Source organism: Rhinolophus sinicus, linkage group LG11 (assembly GCF_036562045.2).
Source record: "Rhinolophus sinicus isolate RSC01 linkage group LG11, ASM3656204v1, whole genome shotgun sequence".
Lineage (NCBI taxonomy): Eukaryota > Metazoa > Chordata > Mammalia > Chiroptera > Rhinolophidae > Rhinolophus > Rhinolophus sinicus.
Window position 1 is genome coordinate 72726562 of NC_133760.1, and position 23060 is coordinate 72749621.

General features: G+C 35.4%; 1 protein-coding gene across 2 annotated transcripts in view; it reads right to left on the reverse strand.

The window, feature by feature from the left end:
* The window catches only part of CPED1 (cadherin like and PC-esterase domain containing 1), a 250109-nt gene that overhangs the window by 108362 nt on the left and 118687 nt on the right, over window positions 1–23060 (reverse strand). For both annotated transcript variants that reach the window (XM_019750063.2, XM_019750062.2), the window contains 7 exons: window positions 22705–22872; window positions 21721–21825; window positions 20010–20179; window positions 15814–15884; window positions 13592–13642; window positions 9214–9400; window positions 7405–7573 (listed from right to left, as the gene is read on the reverse strand). In XM_019750063.2, coding sequence (XP_019605622.2) covers window positions 7405–7573; window positions 9214–9400; window positions 13592–13642; window positions 15814–15884; window positions 20010–20179; window positions 21721–21825; window positions 22705–22872 — 921 coding nt within the window. The remainder of the gene's footprint in view (window positions 1–7404; window positions 7574–9213; window positions 9401–13591; window positions 13643–15813; window positions 15885–20009; window positions 20180–21720; window positions 21826–22704; window positions 22873–23060) is intronic.

Below are 23060 nucleotides of genomic sequence, written 5' to 3' on the forward strand. Positions count from 1 at the left end.
TCAAATGACAATGACAATGAACGTATATAGCACAAGGTCCGGGTGGGGTGGGGTGGGGTCGGCGGTGGGGGGGGGGGGAGTTGGGGGGAACTTCTCTGGATGCTGGGGGAAGCTGGGAAGATGCCACTCTCTTCCTCATTGTGTCGGCGCTGGTGCGCTAACGGTAGTAACAGTTTGTTTCTTCTTGTACAGGAAGCAGATGTGACTTGGAAAAACATGGAGAACACATGTGCTGAGCAAAAGTTTTTATTTGAATGGTAATTTATCTGACCATAAGTTACATAAACTCATGAGGTGAGTGTTTAACATAACTCTTTTCACCAACTCAGAAAGCTAATTTATATAGGCACTAAAATAGATCGTGAATTCAAGAACACGCCCCTCTCATCTTCGCCTGCTTTTGAAAGAAAACTGAATGCTAAACAAAAGTTCTGGAGCCTTCGATGCTTTGCAAATGCTTACTGGCCATGAAGGAGGCCTCTGCAGAAAGTCTGGGTGTGCAAACAGTTCATGGAAATAACACTTCACTCTCCTCCATGCCACATGAGCTTTCGAAGAACCCCAGCAAAGGATTGCTTAGCCCTGCCCACAGAACTGGAAACACTTGCGAAAGGCCAAGTGTTTATAAGTCAACAGCACTTAGCAAGACTGGAGAGAACGCCGACAGGGCAGGCCACTGATGATGAAATGGATGCCTGCACGACAGACCCTTCAGCGTGAAGTACAAGATTGGGGACAACGTCTCTATTAGGCGCAGTGGGAACAGTGGCCACCACACACAGTACTTTCAGGGGTCCAGGAAAATGTTTGCATTTCCTTTCAAATTAGAAGGAAAAAAAATGAACTTTTCAGTAAAATAGTCTACATAATATTAACATATTCATCTTCCTAGCAAAACTGTTGTAAAATATAATGCTAAGTATTTTTGTCACAGACAGAGCCCAGAAGGGCAACAGTGCGCAGGGCCCATGAACGTCAGGAAGGCAGCTCTCTGGGACAGCCCAGGTCACTCACTCCCCTTTCTAACTCCCAACCAGTTCTTCCTGTCCCTGTGCCTTTGGAATTCCAGCCCCCTCAGTACTATTGGCTCCTACTTCTTTTGCTGTTCTCTTTCTTCCCCCTTCTGCGCCTTCTCCATACACCTACAGGCAAACCGAAGAGGCACATCGGGACAAAAAATGTTTCCATGATGATGATGACAGTGATGCTAATCCAATATTGACTGAACACCTACTCAGGCAGTCGGCTTATGTTAAAACTTTACATTCATGATCTAATTGAATCCTTACTACAAGTTCATGAGAGAGGCACTCTTACTAGTTCTATTCTCAAGAAAGGGAAACTGAGGCCTACTAGGGAGCTCAAAGGCCTTGCATGCGCACACACGGCCAGTCCAGCCCGTTAGAGGCAGGGAGGGGACCACAACTCAGGCTTTGCTGACAGCAGCTGCGGGCATGAGCCTGGGAGGCAGCCATGGCTTTTAACCACTAGGTTAGAAAAGTGACCTGGGGTATTTGGCTAAGACACAAAATTTGCTCTGATAAAATAATTTCCACAGAGGAAACACACTCATCCTCTTTACAGAGCAAAAGCAAATGAAAACATTGAGCATTTGTCTACAGCACAGACTCTACTGTTAAAAAATTAAATCGCATTCCTCTGGTATATTGAGGGAGGCAGGGTAACTATAAACCATTACAATGAGTATTTAATCAATATTACAACTTTGGAAATGAAAAAAAGGTTTGTATTAAGCAATGATTGATAAATGCTGTTCTGTTCTTTTATTATGGATATTTGCTAAGATTTTAGGCAACTATTACTTGTGTTGTTTGGTAATAGTCGTCTGTGATGTTGGAAAAGTACCGAAAATAAATGGGAAAATTGTAAAACTTTTCCAAATGCAGTAACTGGAGTCATTCACGCATCATTTAATGACTTGGCATATATACCACTAATTAGCTTTTTTTTTAAAGAAAGCAGCATATGCTAGTTTTAAATGTGTAGCTAAATGCTGGACAAGACCTTTTTTCTAACGGTATTTTCTCTTGCCCGGGTATTTTCCCTTTATTAATAGCAATTTATTTTAAAATGAAAGCTGTTTCTAGCAAATGGATCCATGAAACATTGTCTCCCACGCTACTGTTATATGATCTTTCTGTAGATTTGATTTATGGCTTTATTCTGGCAAAACATTCTTGGGGCAAAATGTATATGAGACCATAGATCATCTATAGAAGTCAACTTCTGTGGATGCTGTATTGTTATCCACATAAAACCTTTTGATTCAAAAAGAGATATTAAAAGAAATATTTCCCCATGTGTATATTAATTTCCTTAAAACATAAATATATTTTATTAATTCCTAAGCGTGACATATTCCAGCCATAATAACAGTTTATTACTTTCTAAATCTTTCTTTCTAATAGCAAAACATTATGCTATTTGTGGGTAAGTCAAAATGAAGTAAAAGTCTATGTATGTTATATGACCTTTTAACGTTTCATTAAAAATCATGTTTTCCATAACTGAATGCATATTTCTGATTCTAATAACTACATTAGACAGAAAAGATGGCAAATTAATAAGTAGAATAAAAGCATCAGAGTAGTATCACTGACTACAGAAATTATGAAAAATGCAAGGATGAAAAAAGTTATGATACTTCAACATTTAACATTGAAGGATTACCTCTAAATAATTTATACCTCCAGTGAGTCCACTAGAGATTTATTAGATTTCCTAATAGAAAGTAGAAGCGTGGGATCTCTCATTGGTCTCTGTCAGTGGTGCTCAGCTGGGGCTGATTTTGCCCTCAGAGGACATTTGGCAATGTCTGGAGCCATTTTGGGTTGTCACCACTTGGAGAGGGGCGCACTACTGGGATCGAGTGGATAGAGGCCCAGAATGATGCTGAACATCCTGCAACACACCGCAGAGCTCCCCCAAAACAAAGAATTATCCATCCCCCCTATCAATTGTGCTGAGGTTGAGAAACCTTGGTCCAGATCTGGTTGTTTTCTGTCAGTCACGTAAATTAGCCCGTTTCTCCCTCACTGATAATAACTAAACTAAGCGTTGCCTCAGTGGCAATATAATTAGAAAAAGACACTAAACTGGAATAGCTAATAATGGGTAAGCAGGTACTTAACAATGAGCATAAACATGATACAAAATGTCTATTAACAAATTAATTAAATTATTATTCACCGAAAAGTCACAGTGACTGATTTTTTAATTGACTGGTATGCCTTATATTTGCTTTCTCTTTACTGTTAGTCTTTTGGAGAAGGGTTGAAATGAACAATTGGTGTTCAGAAGGTGAGGGAATGGGGGAAGGAGAAATCAGGAGGCTTGATTAACCACTAATGAGATTCTCCTTTTTTTTTTTTTTTGGTTATTTGAAGGTAGATTGCCTTTTACGTTTATTTAAAATTTAATAGTGGAGTCCATTAGGCCAAAACCTAATTTGAAACATAAGAAGATATTGTAATTTTCCCCCTTAACCAAGAAATGAAATATAATTAAAGTTTAATTCATTTCCTCTTAGGTTTTACACATATATGCTTTGGAGAGTCAAATAGAGGAGCTTATCATTTAATCTGCAATAGTTCAACTCTTGACTTCAGCCTTAAGAATATAATGAAGAAAGGCACTATGTTGACTGAAAAGAAAAAAGAAAGAACAATTTGTTAAGACCAAAAGTTTATAAGTGTCATAATGTATATCTGTTTAGTTATAAACTCAATTTGAAAATTCTCAAATACCTGAGAAGTAATAGGACACAGGAAATTGTATCCTTCACTCTTCGTATTCTAAGCTTCATCATGATATTAACTTGCAATGAAACCTAAAGACACTAATGAAATTAAGCATAAAAGAGAAATAAGGGAAGGTCTCTGGATTAGAATTTAATGTGGAGTTTTAAATTCTGACTTTTCTCAGTTCCTAGTTAAGGGCATAAAGCAAACCACATTATTTATTCATTGTTTGTTTACTCATTTGACAGTTTCTAAAAGGAAGGCTAAAAAATACTAGTGCTTTTTAAACACTTTTCCATGTTATATACTGCTGTGGGACCACACATAAACTTTAAATTAAGACATGGAAATAATTCTTATAAACAACTAAAATACTTTCCTTCAATCATCTATAGGATACATCCCACAAAAATTTTTCTAATATTTTTCTTCATGCTATAATAACAAATACCTAACATAATCTATTATCTAAGGTAATTAATCAGTTTCTGATCAATGTAATATTTGAGAAGGATAGCATGTCTTGGAAGATAATAAATACTTTCCCACTAATGTTTTTCTTATGTTATTCAGGTATAATATATATCCAGATAATTTATGATAGCCAAATACATTTAAATGTATTTTATATATAGAAAATTGCACAAACCTTAAGCGCATAGTTAATTACATATATATCAATATGTCAATTGGTTATACATGTATCCACCACCCAAATTAACATATAGGACATTTGCCCAAAAGTTTGTTTGTACTCAGAGGTACCCACACCTTCTAGGTAACCACTGTTGCGATTTGTATCACCATAGATTAGTTTTGCCTGTTTTTAATCTTCATATAAATGTAACATAGTATGTCTTTTTACATCTGGCTTCTTTTTCTCATCATAATGTTTTGGAGATTTGTCCATGTTTGTGTGTATCAATAATCAATTTATTTAAAAATATCTCAATAGTATTATGTTAAGTTTATCTCTTTTATTGAATTGTTTACAGCTTTTAGCTATTATCAAGACAACTTATATGAAGACTTCTTGTGCTTAAAAGAAATGAGCTATTAAACCATGAAAAGATATGAATGAACCTTAAATGCATATTATTATGAAGACAATCTGAGAAGGCTACATACTGTATGATACAACTACAGGACATTCTGGAAAAGGTAGAACTATGGAGTGGTTGTCAGGGGTTGGTGGGAAGTGGGAGGGATGAACAGGCAGAGCACAGAGGCCTTTTGGGGTGGTGAAAATAGTCTGTATGATACCGTAATGATGGATACGTGTCATTACACATTTGTCCAAACCCACAGAGTGTACAACAATAATAGTGAACCCTAAGGAAAACTACGGAATTTGAGTGACTGTGATGTGTCAACGGTAGGTTCATCCTTGCTAAAAAATGCACCATTCTTGGGAGTGCTGCTGATAATGGGGGAGGCTATGCCTGTGTGGGAGCAGGGAGTATATGATAAATCACTGGACCTTCCTCTCAATTTTATTGTAAACCGAAAACTGCTCTAAAAATACATTTTAAAAGAAAAAAAAAAGATTTCTTGGCTATGTCTTTTGATAGACATATGACTTCATTTATCTTGAATATAGAAAGGAGGATATAATACTGAGCCTAATACTGCCAAAGTTTTCCAAAGTGATCAACTATTTTACACTCCGCCCAGCAGTACAAGAAAGAAAATTCACTCCACATCCTCACCAACACTGGGTGTTGTCAGTCCTTTTAATGTTGCCTATTGTGGTGGGTGGGCAGTGGTATCTCATTATAGTTTCAATTTGCATTTCCATGATGACTAATACACTTTTTGGCCTTTGGATTATCCTCTTCTTGTGAAGTAAGTGCCTTTCCATCTCCGCTTCTGACAACTTTTCTTCACTTTTTTTTTTTTTTTTTTTTTTCTGGATCACAGGGAGCTGCAAAGACTAGAAATATGTCAGATGGTACCAACAGACCAAGGGGTTACCCAGTGGTCTGGCTGCCTGTTTCCATTGGTGCTGGGTTTGTGTGAAGGGGGGCTTCTCCCCAGTTGTCTTCTCAGAGTGGTTCTTCCGGACAGTGTACCAGGTTAATGTCACTTCCTGGAGGAGGGTAGCACTTGCTTCCCTAGTTTACTATCATTGGATTCAAAAGGGTTACTACTCAAATAAAGCAAATTGAAAAGTGGATAACTGAGAGTAACTTTTATTTTATTTTAATTTTTTAATTAAATTTACTGAGGTGACAATGGTTAGTAGAATCATATAGGTTTCAAGTATACATTTCTATAATACATAAATTTTCTCCATAGGCTAGCCCAGTGTTTCCTCAACTGTGTTCCACAGCAGAATATTTAACAGCTATTGCATAAAAAAAATGCCAAATATGTTTGGGAATACTGCACACTATATATTCTCCTTTTGAAGGCCTGTCATTAAAATTAGTGTAGGAGAGGTTCAGAGAAGCCCTACAATAAAGAAACCTACTTAACATAATTTAACCCATTGCTTCATAAACTTACTTGACCATGGAACCATACTTTTTCCACCTTTTTTCCCCTCGCTACACCTACTATTATCTTTCACAATAATGGTTCTGTCCTGCTTCAGACCAATCTTTAGACCAATGTGGAATTCCGTTTGAGTTGGTGGTACTTCATAAAATAGAAATATGTGTTTCCTTGAAAAATATAAATCTCAGCAATGGGTATCCTTACACAATAGTATTAAACTCTGGGGAATCAATGAGATTGTGGTGGTGGTGGGTAGAGAGGGAGAGAAAACCATATCTGGCCACAACGTTTAAGAAAACACGGTACACCATACCACTCACTGAGTTCCAGTCAGCTGTTATTCTCCTACTAACGCTCGTTGCTTCACTGCTTCCCAGTAGTATAGAAATCCCTGTGACACGATGCCTTTGCAATTATATGTTCTGAGCAGATTACTATATATGATAATTAGTATATATGATAATTACTACTTCCCCAGAATTGCTTATAGTGAGAACGCAAATATGTAGTGAGGATACGAAGAAGGTTATACATAGAATCCTAGAAAAGGAAAAAAAACAGAGCAGAGAACCACCCAACAAGACAAAGTCTCTGGGTTATATGCACCCACCTCCAAAATCAACAAGGCTACAAAATGGTATGTGCTGCTCACAAGAGAAACTACTGACTTTGGGTATGAGACATGAAACTAGAACAATATCTACCCAAGCAAGTCTAATTTCATTCATCAGGTTCCCCTTCTGTAAAACAGTTCCATAAATTTTCCTCTCATTCTTTAAAGTAAATCCCACTGAACCTAGTTTAAAATTTCAAAAGTAGATCCAGGGTCACATCCAAGACACACAGTGCAATTTAAAAGGGAAATATAAAACCAATTTCATAACTAAGTGTGAGCACTCATACATTTTTTCCAATCTCAACCACAATAAATCCACTGAACACAATAAGTGCAGGGAGGAGCTACCCCACTAAAAAGAAAACCACACATAACAGGGTGTCTTCCATACTCTTGCTCTTTTGAAATGAGACCATAGTTTGGATTTAAAAGCACACATCTTTTTCCTAACAATTTTCATTTGGCATGATTCATCTGGCTTACCATCATTCTCACTTCGATCCAAACGCAAGTGTAAAATTCACCTACCTGCACAAAACCACATGCTGTGAAGTCTTCAAACAAGGGCAGACTTGGACGGTCTTCTCGATTGATGGTGAGTTTGTACGTGATCAGGGTCTCACCCTGGGCTGGAGATTCATCTACCAGAAGCATTGAGATTTTATTTGTTCCTAAGCCCAGAGGGTAGTTGGCAAAGCTGGAGAGAGAAACATCGATTTAGCCCAAACAAATTCATACATCAATATAAAATGCCTACAGTTTGCATAAGGTCTGTACAATTTCACAAAAAACCTAAAATGTGAAAAAAATATTTTAACTTCTGTTTCATAGTACTTTGGTATGCCAAAAGTCACCTTGCAGAGCAAGTCACATCCCCTCTCTAGTACCAGGAAGGGAACTCATATTAGGTTGGTGCAAAAGTAACTGTGGTTTAAAAGGTTAAAAAACTGCAAAAACCACAATTACTTTTGCACCAACCTAATATTTATTAACCATCTATCAGGGTCATACGTTATCTCATTTAATATTCACAACAACTCCATACAAAACTATGATGGTCCCTGTTTTTATCTAGAGAGACCATGACATCAAAATGGGAAACAAATTGCCCAGAGTCACATGGTAGAATCAGTGTGGGGACCCAGGTGGGTCTCGAATCCTTTTTTTCTTTCTAGTAGACTCTTGGCTCCCAGGGATGACAAGAGCATTTCTTCCCCTGCTGCATGGGAACATGACTATGTTCCTTACAATGGACACGGACGTAGTAGAGGCTCTATTTTCTGTTCAAAGTTCCAAATGAGAGTTGATGACTCTCAAAAGAGTCAATAGAAAAAAATCCCAGTGAGACTACGAAAGTTAGTGTTACTAGGTCCACAAATTGTGACCAACATGTTAATTAAGTAATCAATCCCTGAATGTTCAAAAACTTGAGGAGTTGGGTTGGGGAGAAGAAGGCCACCATTCAGAAGGGTTACCGTATTTTGCAACATATAATGCAATCCCGTGTATAATGCACACCCACCATTTTGGCCCAAACTTTTAGGGGAAAAAATCTTTTGTCTTAATTTTTTAATTTAAATTTTTATTTGTTTACATTTAGATACTTGTTTTTTGTATTATAAAGGAACTTTAGCATTTATTTTTTTAACATATTATGGCACAATAAATTTTATGTAACAAATAATTACAAAACACAAGAACAGATACAAGGTACAAGAAATTTTATGTACCAGTAACAAACATGATATTTACGCATCATAGAAGGCCAAGAACTCTTCGTGGTTGCAAGCTCACCGTAAGTTCAACAAAACCAATTATAGTATTCCAGGGTATTATTTTGCACATGGATATTGTTATTGATTTCTAGAGTCACACACTTTTAACTCACAAGCATAAACAAAAAAATTAAAAACATTTATATAGACACAGAACTAGTACTTCCCATGTATAATGCACATCCTTATTTTTCCCTCACAAATTTGGGCAAAAAGTGCATATTATACACGACAAAATATGGTAACTCTTCGGTAATCTAAAAACATGAAGATAATAAACTAACTTTTCCCTTAATGAGTTCTCTTTAATATTTCATATCACAAGATACACTGTTGTTACAACATAGTTACCAAGATTCGATACAGAGACTGCTAATAGATCAGTAAAGCACTGATGTGTGCTTCTAAACCACATGACACCTAAAATGCGGAAAGACCTCACACTCTGGCAATCTCTCCAACGCTCTTGTGCCTTGTCCTTTCTGAGCCACCTTCAGAAATTGCTTCAAATGTCTGTCCCCCACTATGATGTCTTCTCTCAGCCCCTGCAGGGTCCGCATACCTTGGCCCTGACCGTTCTTGCAGGTACACCTTGCACTGACACTTAGAAGTCTCCGCTCCAATTGTCACTGTTACCACATCAAAGGGGACTTCAGAGTAATAATCTTTGATCTTCGGGTGAAATTCAGGCTTTAGTTCCAAGGGTGGATGTGTGAAGATCTGCTTGATATGACATTGTATGTCTTTATCTGTTATTAAAAAAATACAAAAGCAATGACAAAGAAAAGACAACTGTTCAGAGTTGATTGCTGGCTTCAACTGGATTTTCTATTTGTCAAAGTTTGTAGAATTTGCCTCATGTAAGAGCTGTTTACTTCAGTTGGTGTTCTACACATCATATTTTTTGCTCAGCCCTTAAAAGTTTACAGGCACAGAAGGTGGGAAGATGTCTCTCCAGTGGATTGATAACATTTGCACTTACTGCATCAATCAAGCAATTGTGTCAATGGGATAATGACTCTGAAGGTAGTGATAGAAGGGCACCAGCAGGGGATGAGGAAAATTTCTTAACGGGGAGTGTCATTTCTGCCATTGGGTTCGTATGGTAGCTTATGGGCAGTAGGGTAGAGCAAAGACTGGGAACTCCAGTATTATACCAACCACTCAGACACAAAACCACCTGAAGCCTTGTCTCTGCACCAGCCACCTCAACCTAAGAAAGCCCGCTGAAGTATAAGAAGGAAATGCTATATTCTGCTCAGTCCTGTTACAGAACTTAGCATATCACTTCATACCATTAATTCTAAGCCATTTTAAGAATGTTTCCACTTGTTAGAACAATTTTTACCAAAGTACCTCGGTAAGAAAAAGGAAAAATAGCTATGTAGGCACATAGACCAGCCACTGCTAAATTATGTTGTGTTCATATTTGGAATAAACAAATTACTCAAAAGAAGCTTAGCAAATGTTATTCAAAGAAATATTGACAGGTATTTTGTTCCATAAGTACTTTTCAGTAGATAACAAAGTTCTAGTAAAGATAAACAGGGAATTCTATAGAAATCGGTAAAAAGAAAGTATCCTTGCATTGCCTTTAAATATTCAGTAATGTTTAACAACATAGCGACAAAAAGGATAACAAAATTTGCTGCAGAAACTTATACAACTGAACTTAAAGAAAATACATTATCCTACTTACTGTTGTCTCTTCCTCTATTTTTATACAGTGATCACAATGCATTTCCTAAAATCAAACCTGATTTTATTTTTTTAATGGTTTCTCCTCACCTCCAGAAACCATCAAAGTCCCTAACAAAGGAGACAAGGTATTTTACAGTCTCTTCTTTGTCTTCCTGTCCAGTTGCATCTCCCATTATGTCCTGGACTTTGTGCTTCAACAATACCCATTTTTTATTTCTTTGACAGCCATGGAGATGTACCACCAAATCCATAGCAATGGATACCACCAACCTTATGAATATTTTATTCTAGTTCTGGAAATTAGGCCTCAGTATAACTCCCAATAAAATTTTTAAGAACTGTATATTTCTGACACACATTCTATGGTTTTTCTTAGCCAGTGGAAGAAAAAACACAACTTGGGTATAAAGAAAGAACAATAATAATACAATAGATATCGTATAAATTCACTGTAAGGGGAAACTCAATGAAAAAAAAACAACAGCTAGTAATTTGGTTGAATAAGTTAGTAAATTGAGTAAACTAGGTCCTTGATTAATTTTACTTGTTACCAAAGATTTTATCTGGCTGATAGATGCAAGTAGATTGCATCTATAATTTCAACGGTCATACCAGCTCCTAAACTTTGTATAATAAATAAGGAAAAAATAAAAGACTGAGGATGAGATCGTGTTACTAGATTTCATCTTAAAAAGAACCACAGTGTTTTATTCTAGTTAACCACTTATTAATAATGTATTCATTTTTTCATCCAAGTTTTTTTCCCAGTATAGTCTATGTTTGAGACACTGAGATAGCACAGTAAAACCAGGTTATTGTTGGTCGTGAGAGCTGATTGAAGTGGAGATTGTGAATCCAACATAACACTTTAAACGAGCTGAAGTTCAGGGGTATGAAAAGTGCTTTGGAGAGGACCATTTCCTCTCAAAAGGCAAAAAGGGAATTTAAATACTTGCGCTACACTTTTATGCCCGGAACCAGTAAAATCAATAACAAAGTGGAAGGTTTCTGTTTTCAAAATAGTAATCATAAGAAGCTGTACTTCAACTTAATAAGATATATGAGAAACCGTCCCTGAGAGTTCATTTCCCTGGAGTTTATACTTCCACTTAATAGTGAAAGTTTCCAACGGGGTTCTCCCATTGCAACACGGAAACTCAGCCCTACGTGAGATGAAACGTGGAATCATATTTTTAAGCAAGATTTTAGCAAGTGTTTGTTTTTGATTTTATCAGAAACTCCACCTCTGGCTTCAGTGCTGCATCTGAGACCCCTGCTTGAAGCCGATATAGTCCTGACATCATCTTCAAGTGAACCATCAGTGTCGCTGCCTACAAGCACCTGTGTTTCCTTGGCATCCTTCCCGCCCCAATCCCAAGTCGTCTCCGGCCAGTTTACCTTAGATCTACAGAGAACCCGGCATGAGGTATGATGGTAGCAGTCCGTTTAACCTACTTGGCAAGTATATAAGGGAAAGCTGTTTGAAGATTTGGTTGCTTTTCATGTGTTTCTTTTAACTGGAGAATTTTATTGCCCTCTTGAGGGATAATCATAACTCATATTGAATAAGAGAATAGCCTAACTCTAAAAGATAATCCCACCTGTTCTGATTCATCATTAACTTATTTTAAAAATCTTATGCCATAAGAGTAGGAAGATTGATTATGAAGACACAGGCCAGACTAGCTTTTATAAATATAAAAACATGAAGAAAGTTGTAGAACTTATCTCACATATTCACTTCCTCCACACCATGTTACCTGCGAACTGAAAAACATGAGATCATCCCCTCATACAGTCGCTTCATTTTATAAATGAGAAAACTGAAGACCAAAGCGGTGGAGTGGCTTTCCTGATGCGGCATCAACCCAGAGCCTAACGTACAGTGGACTCTTGACAAATGTTCATTCTCATCTTCCTCCTAGTTTTCCCACTACGCACTAAGCACCTGTCTCCTAAGACAACTCAGTAGCATGGATTTTTCTAGAAGTAGGATATTGACTGGTAACTGCAGGGAGGGAACAGTGTAAATACTACCTGTTATCTTTGCCTGATTAGCAATACCTTATTTAAAATGCCATTTTTCTTTAATTGGATGTATTTGTTGATTCTATTAAACCATGTTACTATGTAACCTCTCATTCTACCCTAAATTTAATGAGTGCTAAAACATAAGGAATCATTTAAATTGTATTTTAGAAGATGCAACTTAGATTTATTAAATTAGAAGACTTTTATTTACAATACATTAGACCTTTGTTCATAATTTTTTCAGCTTTAATGTTTTACGAGACTAGATGTTTTTTTATTTGTGAAAGGCTAAATTTTCTAAGTGCATGTTTTAGCATCAATTTATATATATATATATATATATATATATATATATATATATATATATATATATATATATATATATATGTTTTAAAATGTTAAAATAAAACATTGTCAAAAGACAAACTTGCTAAGTAGAACTCCCATTTTTCCTCCATATTTTTTATAGGATAGTAAGATAACTCATGAGCTTTGAGCAAAGAATCTGAAGACCCAGCTTCGTGACTCAGCTCAGGCATTTAATAGCCCTGTGATCTTGGAAAGCTAATTTAGACTCTCTAGAATGATCTCTTTACAAGACTACTGAAATAATGCTGAGCCTACAGAGTGAAGAAAATTATTTAAAAATTTTAAAATCTATATAATACTTGAAATGTAATATATATATATATATATTTCTTCTTGATTATACATAGGTAAAAAAATTCATGAATTTTAAGAAGACATACTGAAAATTAGCTTAAAAGCTCTCAATCGCTATTAAAAAAATTAACTCAAGTACTATCCATTATATCAACAATCTGGTAGAAAAAGAAGTCACTGTATGGTGGTGAGAATCCTACAAATCAATGGGTAAAGCAGAGGAGCCAAGCTTTTCCACTTGAGCAGCCTCCGAGGTAAAGCCTTAGCACCCACAGGATCCCTCAAAATGAGTTTGGAAGTCACTGACCTCAAACAAACATTAACAACAAGCATTAACATTTCAGGTTCAAAAATAGAAAATTAAAAAAAATCTTCTTATGCAAAAGTGATAGATACTGACTCATTCAGAAGCCTCATAACTTCTGAAAATTTACTGAAAATATATCAATAGCCTCAGGATACACAAATTGGATAAAATGATGATTTATTCTAAGCAGGGCTGAGCCTGTTAACAATGCTGCCAAAACACTTCCACTGGCACTCACCATCACTGCAGCGCACTTCTTTGGTTCCATTCACAATTTGTGGAACCGCAACTGAAAAGGAAATGTAAATCTGAATTAAAAACTGTTAATCAAAAGTAACAGAATGCATATTCGGTAATCTCAAATACAGCATAATTTCGTAAAACATTGTATTAGAAATGCAAACTTGAATTAAAAATCATTGATCAAAATTAAAAGAATGCATATTCAGTAATCTCAAATACAGCACAATTTAATAAAACATTTCATTATTTAACAAAACATTTTATTATTTCACTTTATTACATCAGAAAGTACTTCTAAGTTAAACTGAAACCTACAGTAAAAACAAAAGAAATTATTTGATTCAAGTCTCAAAAGAATGATTATTTCAAATAGGAAAATATTAAGGGAGAAAAATAAATGGTCTAAATGCCACTCATTGCCTGAAGGTGAACTCTCAAGATTCCGTCTATAATAGTTCTATAATCCTATGACTATAACGTCCCAAATTATCAGAATTACAGAAATTCCATCCAGTTGGTTCATTTGATATTTACTCTAAGATTCTGAACTCAACCAAACATCTATCTAAAATACTCTTTCATACATATTTATGGTACAATGGGTGAATAAAAACACTCAGAACACAGGAGTCATTCATTTTAAAGAGCAAAAAAATGGTGGGAGAGAGAAAAGTCAGAATATCAGTTCATCATCAGTTCTTCACTGGACCCACTCGAATATTCTATTGAATCAGTGATTCTCAAGCTTTAGCACGCTTCAGAATCGTCTGAAGGGCTTGTTAAAATACAGGTTGCTGAGCCTCATATCCAGAGATTCTCATTCAATAAATCTGAATTTTCCAAGTTTCTCAGGTGATACCACACACTGAGAACAACTGGATTGAATTAAACCTTGATTTGTAATAGGAAAACTTTGATTTTTTTTTTTTTAAATTATAGACACGGTACTTTTTTTTTTTTTCTTCAAATTAGAAATATTTTCTTACAACAAAAAGCTCAGATATTCTTTAGATTCTTTAGAAAGAAAAAATTAGAAAATCACATAAAATCCAAGACAGAAAAAAATTAGAAGTTAGAGATAAGATTAAAATCACCATTAATTATCCTTGAGGTTCATGTTTTGTGCAGGCAATTGTTTCATTTAACGATAGATCCTAAACATCTTTCATATCACAGATATCCTTCTACAATATTAGAATGGCTTTATAGCATTTTATTGGATAACTATAAGCTTAATTTATTATGCAATCCACTATTATAGCAATAGTGGTAGTTTCTATTTTTTCATTTATAAATAATTTATATAATTGAGTTTTGTATACATTTTTAATTATGTCCTTACAATGAATATCTAGAAGTTAATTTTCTGGTATGTAAGAATAACTTTAAAGTTTTTCTTGTATTATATGTTGGTAAATGTCCCTTTAGGAAAGGTTGTTCTAGGCTGAAGATATTTTGTCACTAGAATCCCAAGGAAGGCAGCCTGGCTAGAGACTGCTGGCCCTCGTGAGATAATCCCACAAGACTGGGCGAACCTCGGCCTTGGTGAGGTCATAGAGAGTAGGTAAGATAGTGCACAGTGGAAGCCTGACCTTGTGGCACTTTCAATTCCCCAGAGAGACATTAAGCATCATGAACTGAAGATTATGGATGGACTTGATGGAAGATAAAATAGGGTGGTACTTCATATGTGGGTCTGACAAGGATGGAGCCCAGAAGGCCACAGATTTAAGGACAGAAACAAAGCTGGGCACTGACCTCTTAGGTAGGTTTGGTTTAGTGTAATTGTTAACAGAGTGAGCTATCAGCTGCTTCACATATAAGCTTCTTCACATAATTTCAAGCAAGTTACAGAATCTGTCTGTATCATCTGTCAAATAGGAGCAATAATCTCATAGATGATCAAAAGCTAATATGCATACAGGGCTTAGAATAATGCTTGGCATTTGGTACACAATAGATGTTTACTGCTATTATATAAAAAAAGAAAGGTTGTTCTAATTTATACATCCACTAACGGCATTACAACACTTATTTCTCTATACTCTCCTCAACTTTATTAATTTTAAGAAGAAAAAGCTTTCCGAATTTGAAGGACATAGCATTCCTTGCTTAATTCTCATTTTTGATTACTAATGAAGTTAAACAATTTTTATACATGTTTTCGCTCACGCAATACTAATTTTCCTGTTGAATTAAGTGTAACTATCCTTTTACCTTTTTTACGTTCAGTTGCGTCAAATGGCTCTTGTGGTTTTTCAATGTTCTCATCCTCTGCGAAAGAATTCCTGCAAATGCAATGCCAAACAACTCTGGATCAATGAAATAAACAAAATTCATGGAAATTACATCTAACACACTATCTTTTTTATGTGTGGGCACAGTTATTTTGATGAACACAAAGAAACACTTTCTGGATTTCATTCCTCAAAACTGGCAATCTTGCCTCAAGTGAGGTGGGTGGAAATCTCATCATCTCCAATCAGCAGGAGCACATTTGAAGAAAACCAGGGCAAAAAGCGACGCTGCCATCCAAAAGTAATCAATTCTGATAGCCTGGGTCCAAGAGAAGTGCTTCAGGAACACGCATTCTTATTGGAATCTGTTTGGCTAAAGTAACACAGTCTTGAAGCAAGAAGCCTTGGAAACTCTGAGGCACAGACTGAGAAGAACATACGTACACTCTAAGAAATAGAAGTGTACCACGCAGAAAGGCTTGCCAAGGCTTCTGTCCTTAAACTCTGATTAATTATAGTGAAATGGTAAGGGTTAGTTATAGCTGGGTGTGTTTCCCTCATTTTTCTCTTGTATAACTAAAACTAAATGCTTGGCGAGTTTGCCCTTTAAATCCTGAAATCTCGTACCAAAATAATCTAAATTGCAGACAGAAAAATTGCTGGTCCTGATCGTAGAGAACACTGGACAGGATGTGACTTGAATTTCCTGCGCTGTGTTGTACATCTCCATTTCTACTCCAGCAAAATAGAGATAACAATACTGGCCTAACTTCACAGGGATGATACAAGAATTTAATCTAATGCTCTGTGCTTCATTATATTTTATAAATATTTATTGTCCCAGATATGTGCTGGGTACTGTGGTAGAGAAGAGATGAATAAGCCATATGCAATTCCTTCAAAATATAAACATCAGATAGGAAATTAAGAAAAATCAAGTAATTAAAAATGTTGCTAATGTCGGGAAGTGTGATAATTTTACTGCAGTTTTATTTTTGTCATACACACACACACACACACACACACACACACACACACACACAAAATGAAGTCATTAGGGCTAAAAAAATGATGTCCAGGACTTTCTTTAAAATACAGTTGACCCTTAAACAATGTATGGGTTAGGGGCACAGACTCCTGTGCAGTTGAAAATCCACATATGACTTTTAACACCCCAAAAATTTAACTACAGTCAGCCTTTCACATCTGAGGATTCAACCAACCACGGGTCGAAACCAGCATTTTCACTCTGCAGTTGGAAATCTGCCATTAGGAATCTGCTCTTGGGAATGTGAAAATATTGCTTTCAATCTGGAAAGTTGAATCTGCCGATGGGAAATCCAAGTATACTAAGAGTGGAGTGTATTTATTGAAAAAAATCCACTGTAAGTGGACCTGTGCAGTTCAAACCACTGTTGTCCAAGGGTCAACTATACTATACTTCCCTCCTCCCAGGGAATGAAGAAATGTAGGGACACATATTTTTAACTGAAGTTTCATTGGGTGCCAAGCCAAATTGAAAAGAAGAAAATCTTTGAATTCATAAGAAGCAAAAACTCTAAGTGAAACTCATAAAAGAACACTGAAATGCACATAAACTGAATTTTGGAAACATTACTATCATAATTGGAGGAGATGGTTTCTATGTCAAGGCATCCAGTGGTAATTTCTTATTTAATTTTGTAAACAAATTATGTTTTGAAAATGTGGGTTTTCATGGAAAGCAACATACACTTGCAACTTTATTTCCAGTGAAGTGAAAGTTATCAGAGAGTGCACAAACATGGATTTTAAGATTTTGCTCTGTTCAGATTTACACTATTCTGTTGGGACCTCTGATTCCGAACCTCGGGGCATAGACATAACATACACCTTCTCTAACTGTTGCTTTTCTTACTTTGTTTCTCCTCACCTTGTTGTCACAGGCAGATAATCTTTATTTAAAAGGAAGGATGAAGTCATTAAACCTCACAAGTAGTGTAGGTATGTAAAGCTAGCTTCTTCTGTAGTAAAACAAACAAACAAACAAAAAACAAAAACCACAACTGGAGGGGACCATCGTGAAGGGCAGTGATGAATGACTACACGTGACCTCCCTGTCTGCATGATGTACTGGAATACAGCACGGAACCGTGGGCAAGAAGGTCACCTCTATTTCTAATCGCTATGTTCATTGAGTAAATGATTCATCCTCTCACCACCTCAGTTTCCTCATCTGGAAAACATGTATGATATGCATTCTCCTTGTGATACCACATGGATGATAATTAAATACCCACATGCTCACAGGTACATCTGAAAATAATTAGAATTGAGTATTCTTTCTTCAAATGTTCTAAGAGCAATTTACCTAATTGCTTCTTGATAAAGATTTAAAGTTTACTCGTCTCAGGGTTAACTTCAATAAATCTTTCAAACTTATTTAGCTTTTCCTATAAAAGAAAGAAAATATTTCTCTCATTGTTGATGTTAAAGTGACTTTTGATAGTATAGAACATGAAAAGGCAGGTGTACTAATATTTACTACCTACCTGCACGGCAGCATGCAAGACACCGTGCAGTACATGGGTGTTATCGTATATAATCCTCCTGATATGATCCATGGTAGGTAGTATAACCCATGTTTCACAGATGTGGAAACTGAGTTCCAGAGGGGTCAAAACATTTCCTGTCATAATTAAGACACTCCAAAGTTAGGGTTTTTGAATCCAAGTCTATCTGATTCAAAGAAGTCCTGACATTTTGTAACTCCATTGAACACTGACCATTAGTAACTTCCCTTATTGGAAGGGAATGAGTTAGAGTTAGGGTTAAATTCAATATTCTGAATTTAGGGCAACTTAATTGGTTAACTTTACAACGTATGTGGAGCTTGAAAAACAAACAAACAAACAAAAATCTCACTAGCTTTCCAAAGCTTGCGTATCTCAAGGGATCTTAAAGTTACAAACAGTACTTAAATAGGCTCCTTGGTAAATCAAGTCTGCTCTTCCTCCACGGATAATGACAAATGGAATAGTTCTGGATTATTTCAGGGAATGCAAGCAACTAACAAAGGGGCATTGAGCTACATTATTTAAAGCCTAATTTTCAAACAAACAAAACCTTCTGTCAGATCTACTGCTTCTGAGTCCTGAGGGAATAAGGCCAACTTCATAAAATTGCAGCTGTTAAAGTGAGTTCTTATCAATGGAAGATGTCCTAAGAATTCTTCAAATATATGATTATTTGTATTTTCGAATTAGAGGAAAACAATGTTTCCTGTAGAACTGCTTTCATTATCTCCTAAGACAGAAGGAAATAAAGTAAAGTGGTAGAACAGAAGCCATTCCTGAGAATGAGGGCAACAGACAAATGATTACAGCATGGCCATTTCGTCTTTCATCTCCCTAGGAGGTGTAGGTTTACCTGTTTTCCTGGCAATTGAAATGTCAAATAGTCCCTTAATTCCATCATATAAAAAAAGAAACAGACTTAGTTAAAGGCTTGGGCCCTGCCCTTTTCACCAACTACAGGAGGTGTTAATATGTTCACCTGGCCCATCCTCCCTCTCATCCCCTCGTCACTACCTCTCATTAGAACAGAAATGGACATGGGAGGCCAAAAAATTTTTCTCCCTGTCAAATGTTTCACTCTGAGAGTCTACCTCTCTTTTTTTTTTAAAGTTCTAATCTTGTGGCAGAGACAGACATATTCAGATAGGTTTTGCCCAGAGTAAAGTCATGCCTCAAAAACTCTAAATAATTACTTATGCCATCTTGGGCTCCAATTCTGACTGATAGATCATAAAACAAATCTCACCTAATTCATTCCATCTGATGCTACCATAATTTAAGGATAAGACATATATATATATATATATATGACATACACACACACACGTATGTATGTATCATAGAATAAAATTAGATTGAAACTTTGAGTTTTAAACATTTCTTTAGAGTGGAGTCAAGTCCTGTTGGTTGAAAAACTGTTGGATGTATTTTTGTTACAGTGTTTGAAGACCACTAGAATCATTATGGTTTCAGTGTTTTAAAGAAGCTCATTTTCCAGAGCATGAATTTTTGGACACACTTGTTTTTGTTGCTTTCTTTAATGTAGGCAAAGCCTTTTGAAATCAATCTTTAGACTAGAGATTTTTTTGGATTGCACAATTCAAATTTGTGGCTATCTTACCATTCCAGTGGATATAGCTGTGTCTTTTTATTCAGGAGCTGAAATTGCTCAAACACATTTAAAAGAGACCAGTATTGGGTCAGGATTGAACCAGGTTTTCCCATAGGATTTGCCAGATCATAAAGTTCACGCATCCAAGATTGAATCCCAGGACTAGTTGATGGGAAGAGCTGAGAAGGAATATTCAAAGACAGAATATCAGAATAAGTATGAACAATAAATTATAATGTGTTACTAGGAAAGGCTTTATATTTATTCAGATATTTAAAAAATCAGATGTTTATTAAAAATCCATTTTCAGTACTATAATTTAATTTTCTGTGCACTTGTCAAGGTAAATGCCACTTTTAATAAGGAACTAATTTTGTTGATGATCATATTTCCAAATAGGGTGAGTTTTTGCTCTCTTTTCATTCAATGTTAGTGGATTTCTCTTTCCTATGGAAACCTGAAAACAGCTAAATAAGAGTGACTCAGGCAGCAGGAAGTATAAGGAGAAATGCTCTTGGGTTTAAAGTGAATTATATCAAGGTGAATGATGTTAATCCTACCAAAAAATGTCTATCGTTATTCTCTTTCGACTCTGAAAGCCAGGAAATTGGGGTGTACTATTTCTCCTGCAAAATAATTCTTCAGTTCTTCCTCACATTGTGCCAAGTGATGTTTTCGACCTTCACAATATCCTAAATTATGAATTCCTGAAGAATGAGGCCAGCTCTCTTTGATTATCTTTGTATAGTATTGAGCCAAACTGTCATGAATGTAATACTTACTATATTTCAATTAATTAAAATGATAATCCATGCATTAAATTATCTTTGCAGCAATAAGCTTACTTTAAATCCTCCAAAATATGGGGCTACATTGTAAAAATAAGTGTCAGTCACTAATTAACTTAGTAAATTAGTTATAACATAAAGTTAGCATATGAATATATAGATTTTTTTTTAAGGAAAATATAAATGTTTAATGCAAACATAGTAATAAATTATCAGTGGGGTTTTAAAATGCTATTTAAGCAGATATTTTGTATAAGCATATTTATGAGGAAAAATACAAATTCATTACAATCTATAGAAGTGGCAGAACTAGAAACAAAAAAAGTACTGAGAATGCACATATATGTATAAATTGTTCTTTGATGTTGACCAATAAATTAACAAAACCCAAGAAAACACACAAAGAGAAAATAAATGTCATTTATTCTTTTAGGCTGAAACCATTAAGTTATAATTATTTATATTTTCTTTCTTTGTATTTTGTTAGTTTGCTATTGAATTACAACAAATTAAGATTTAGGTAGTTTTCCAAAATATTGTTGTTATATTCAATACTATTTGATTTTTCACAAACAAAAAGAGTATAATATGCAGGAAGAAATTTTGCTTACATGTAAATATCCCAAAGCAAAAAGCAAAACTTTCTTAAAAAATTTGGACATTTCCCCCGTATAAACTGTCAAATCCTGGCAGTTATACTAACCCCATATTCTTCTACTTTTAGTAAGTCACATACTATTTGCAAACTATTAAAGAATATGGATTTTGTTCATCTTAATATTTAGATCTCTGAAAAGAGGAAGAGAGCTTACAAAGATTTCTGCTTCACAAAAAAATATCTTCCCCTAGGTTGAAGTCAAAATCACATAGTTTATGGCTGATTTACTATAATCTCGGTAATCAAGAGGAATCAAATATCATTTTTGCTTTACCAGTTGGTATTGTCCCAAACTCCTAAGTTCCTTTATAAAAGTCATAATTGAGTTAATCTCCTCTAAAGACAGGCAGTGATTTAGTTCCTTTTGATAGTTTTCACCCTATAATAGGAAGGAAAAAAAAACAACCCAAGCAATTACTACAAAATCAAAGCACATTTAGCCCAGTTGCTGCCCACTTCATAAACCAATCAAATTCTGAACTCTATAAATAAACAGCGGAGCTAATTAATGTTAAATAACACATGGTAACTTCAACTTGTAACAACAGTGTCTGAATATAAGAGAACTTCATATTTGACAAAAAGGACCTTAGTGAAATCGCTCAACACGGCTTTGCTGGTTGGGGACACAGGCCCGTGAGGGCGGAATGTGAGTTTGGGAATCAGAAGAGTCTCCTTTAGTCTTCAGGTATTGGAGATGGGAGCAGATATATAGAGAACAATATTGAGTATTCTGCACAGATTTTTGAGGCACCAAGAAAACTCGTATTAACATACCATAAAAATCAACGAATGCCACTCTGAAGCATTACACCCTAATCAAAAGCATCTAACCAAAGATGTTAACCAGATGTGAATGCTTAAAAAAATTAGTATTATAACTCAGGCCCCTTGATGTCCATCTGGAACACTCTCTGCTATTCTAGACTGTCTCCTAAAAGTTCTAGTGTTCCTTTCCAAGTATCCTATAACATATAATATATATTATTCATAATATTCACAAACATTCCTTAGGAATTAGGAAATGCTTTACTTCGCTTACAACCCATAATTTCATCATAATCAGTCACTCTTATACTTAGTTGACACAAAAACAATATTAGTCCTCTGGTCAGAAAACTATTAAGAGGTATATTATAACTGATACAAATTACTTACATATGAATTACCAAGTTGCTTAAACACACAATAAAAAAATGGCACCTTATAAAAAATGACTTGAAAAATAATGTTTGTCAGGGCATAAATATGCACTTACCTTAAATACACCCGATCTGTAAAGTCTCTGAAATATCTCAGAAAATATGGAAAGTGAAGATTCATTAGAGAGGAGAAAATTGAAAGTGTCTTTTAAAAGGAATTCTTCTGTGTTTTGGTCCTCAAAATCCATATTATCATTATCTTGAAAATTTAAATGCTCATGCACCTGTGAAAAAGCAAAGGCCCAGCAAATGGTTTTCACTAACTCGCTTTTAATGCAGTGGGATAACTTCTAAGACACCATTCATTTTCTGTTGGATTGTAGATCAGAACTGACATCTAGTGGTCTTTTAGGAGGTCAACAGTTTCATAAAATGTAAGCAATATTCTTTTGAATACACAATTCTTTATAAG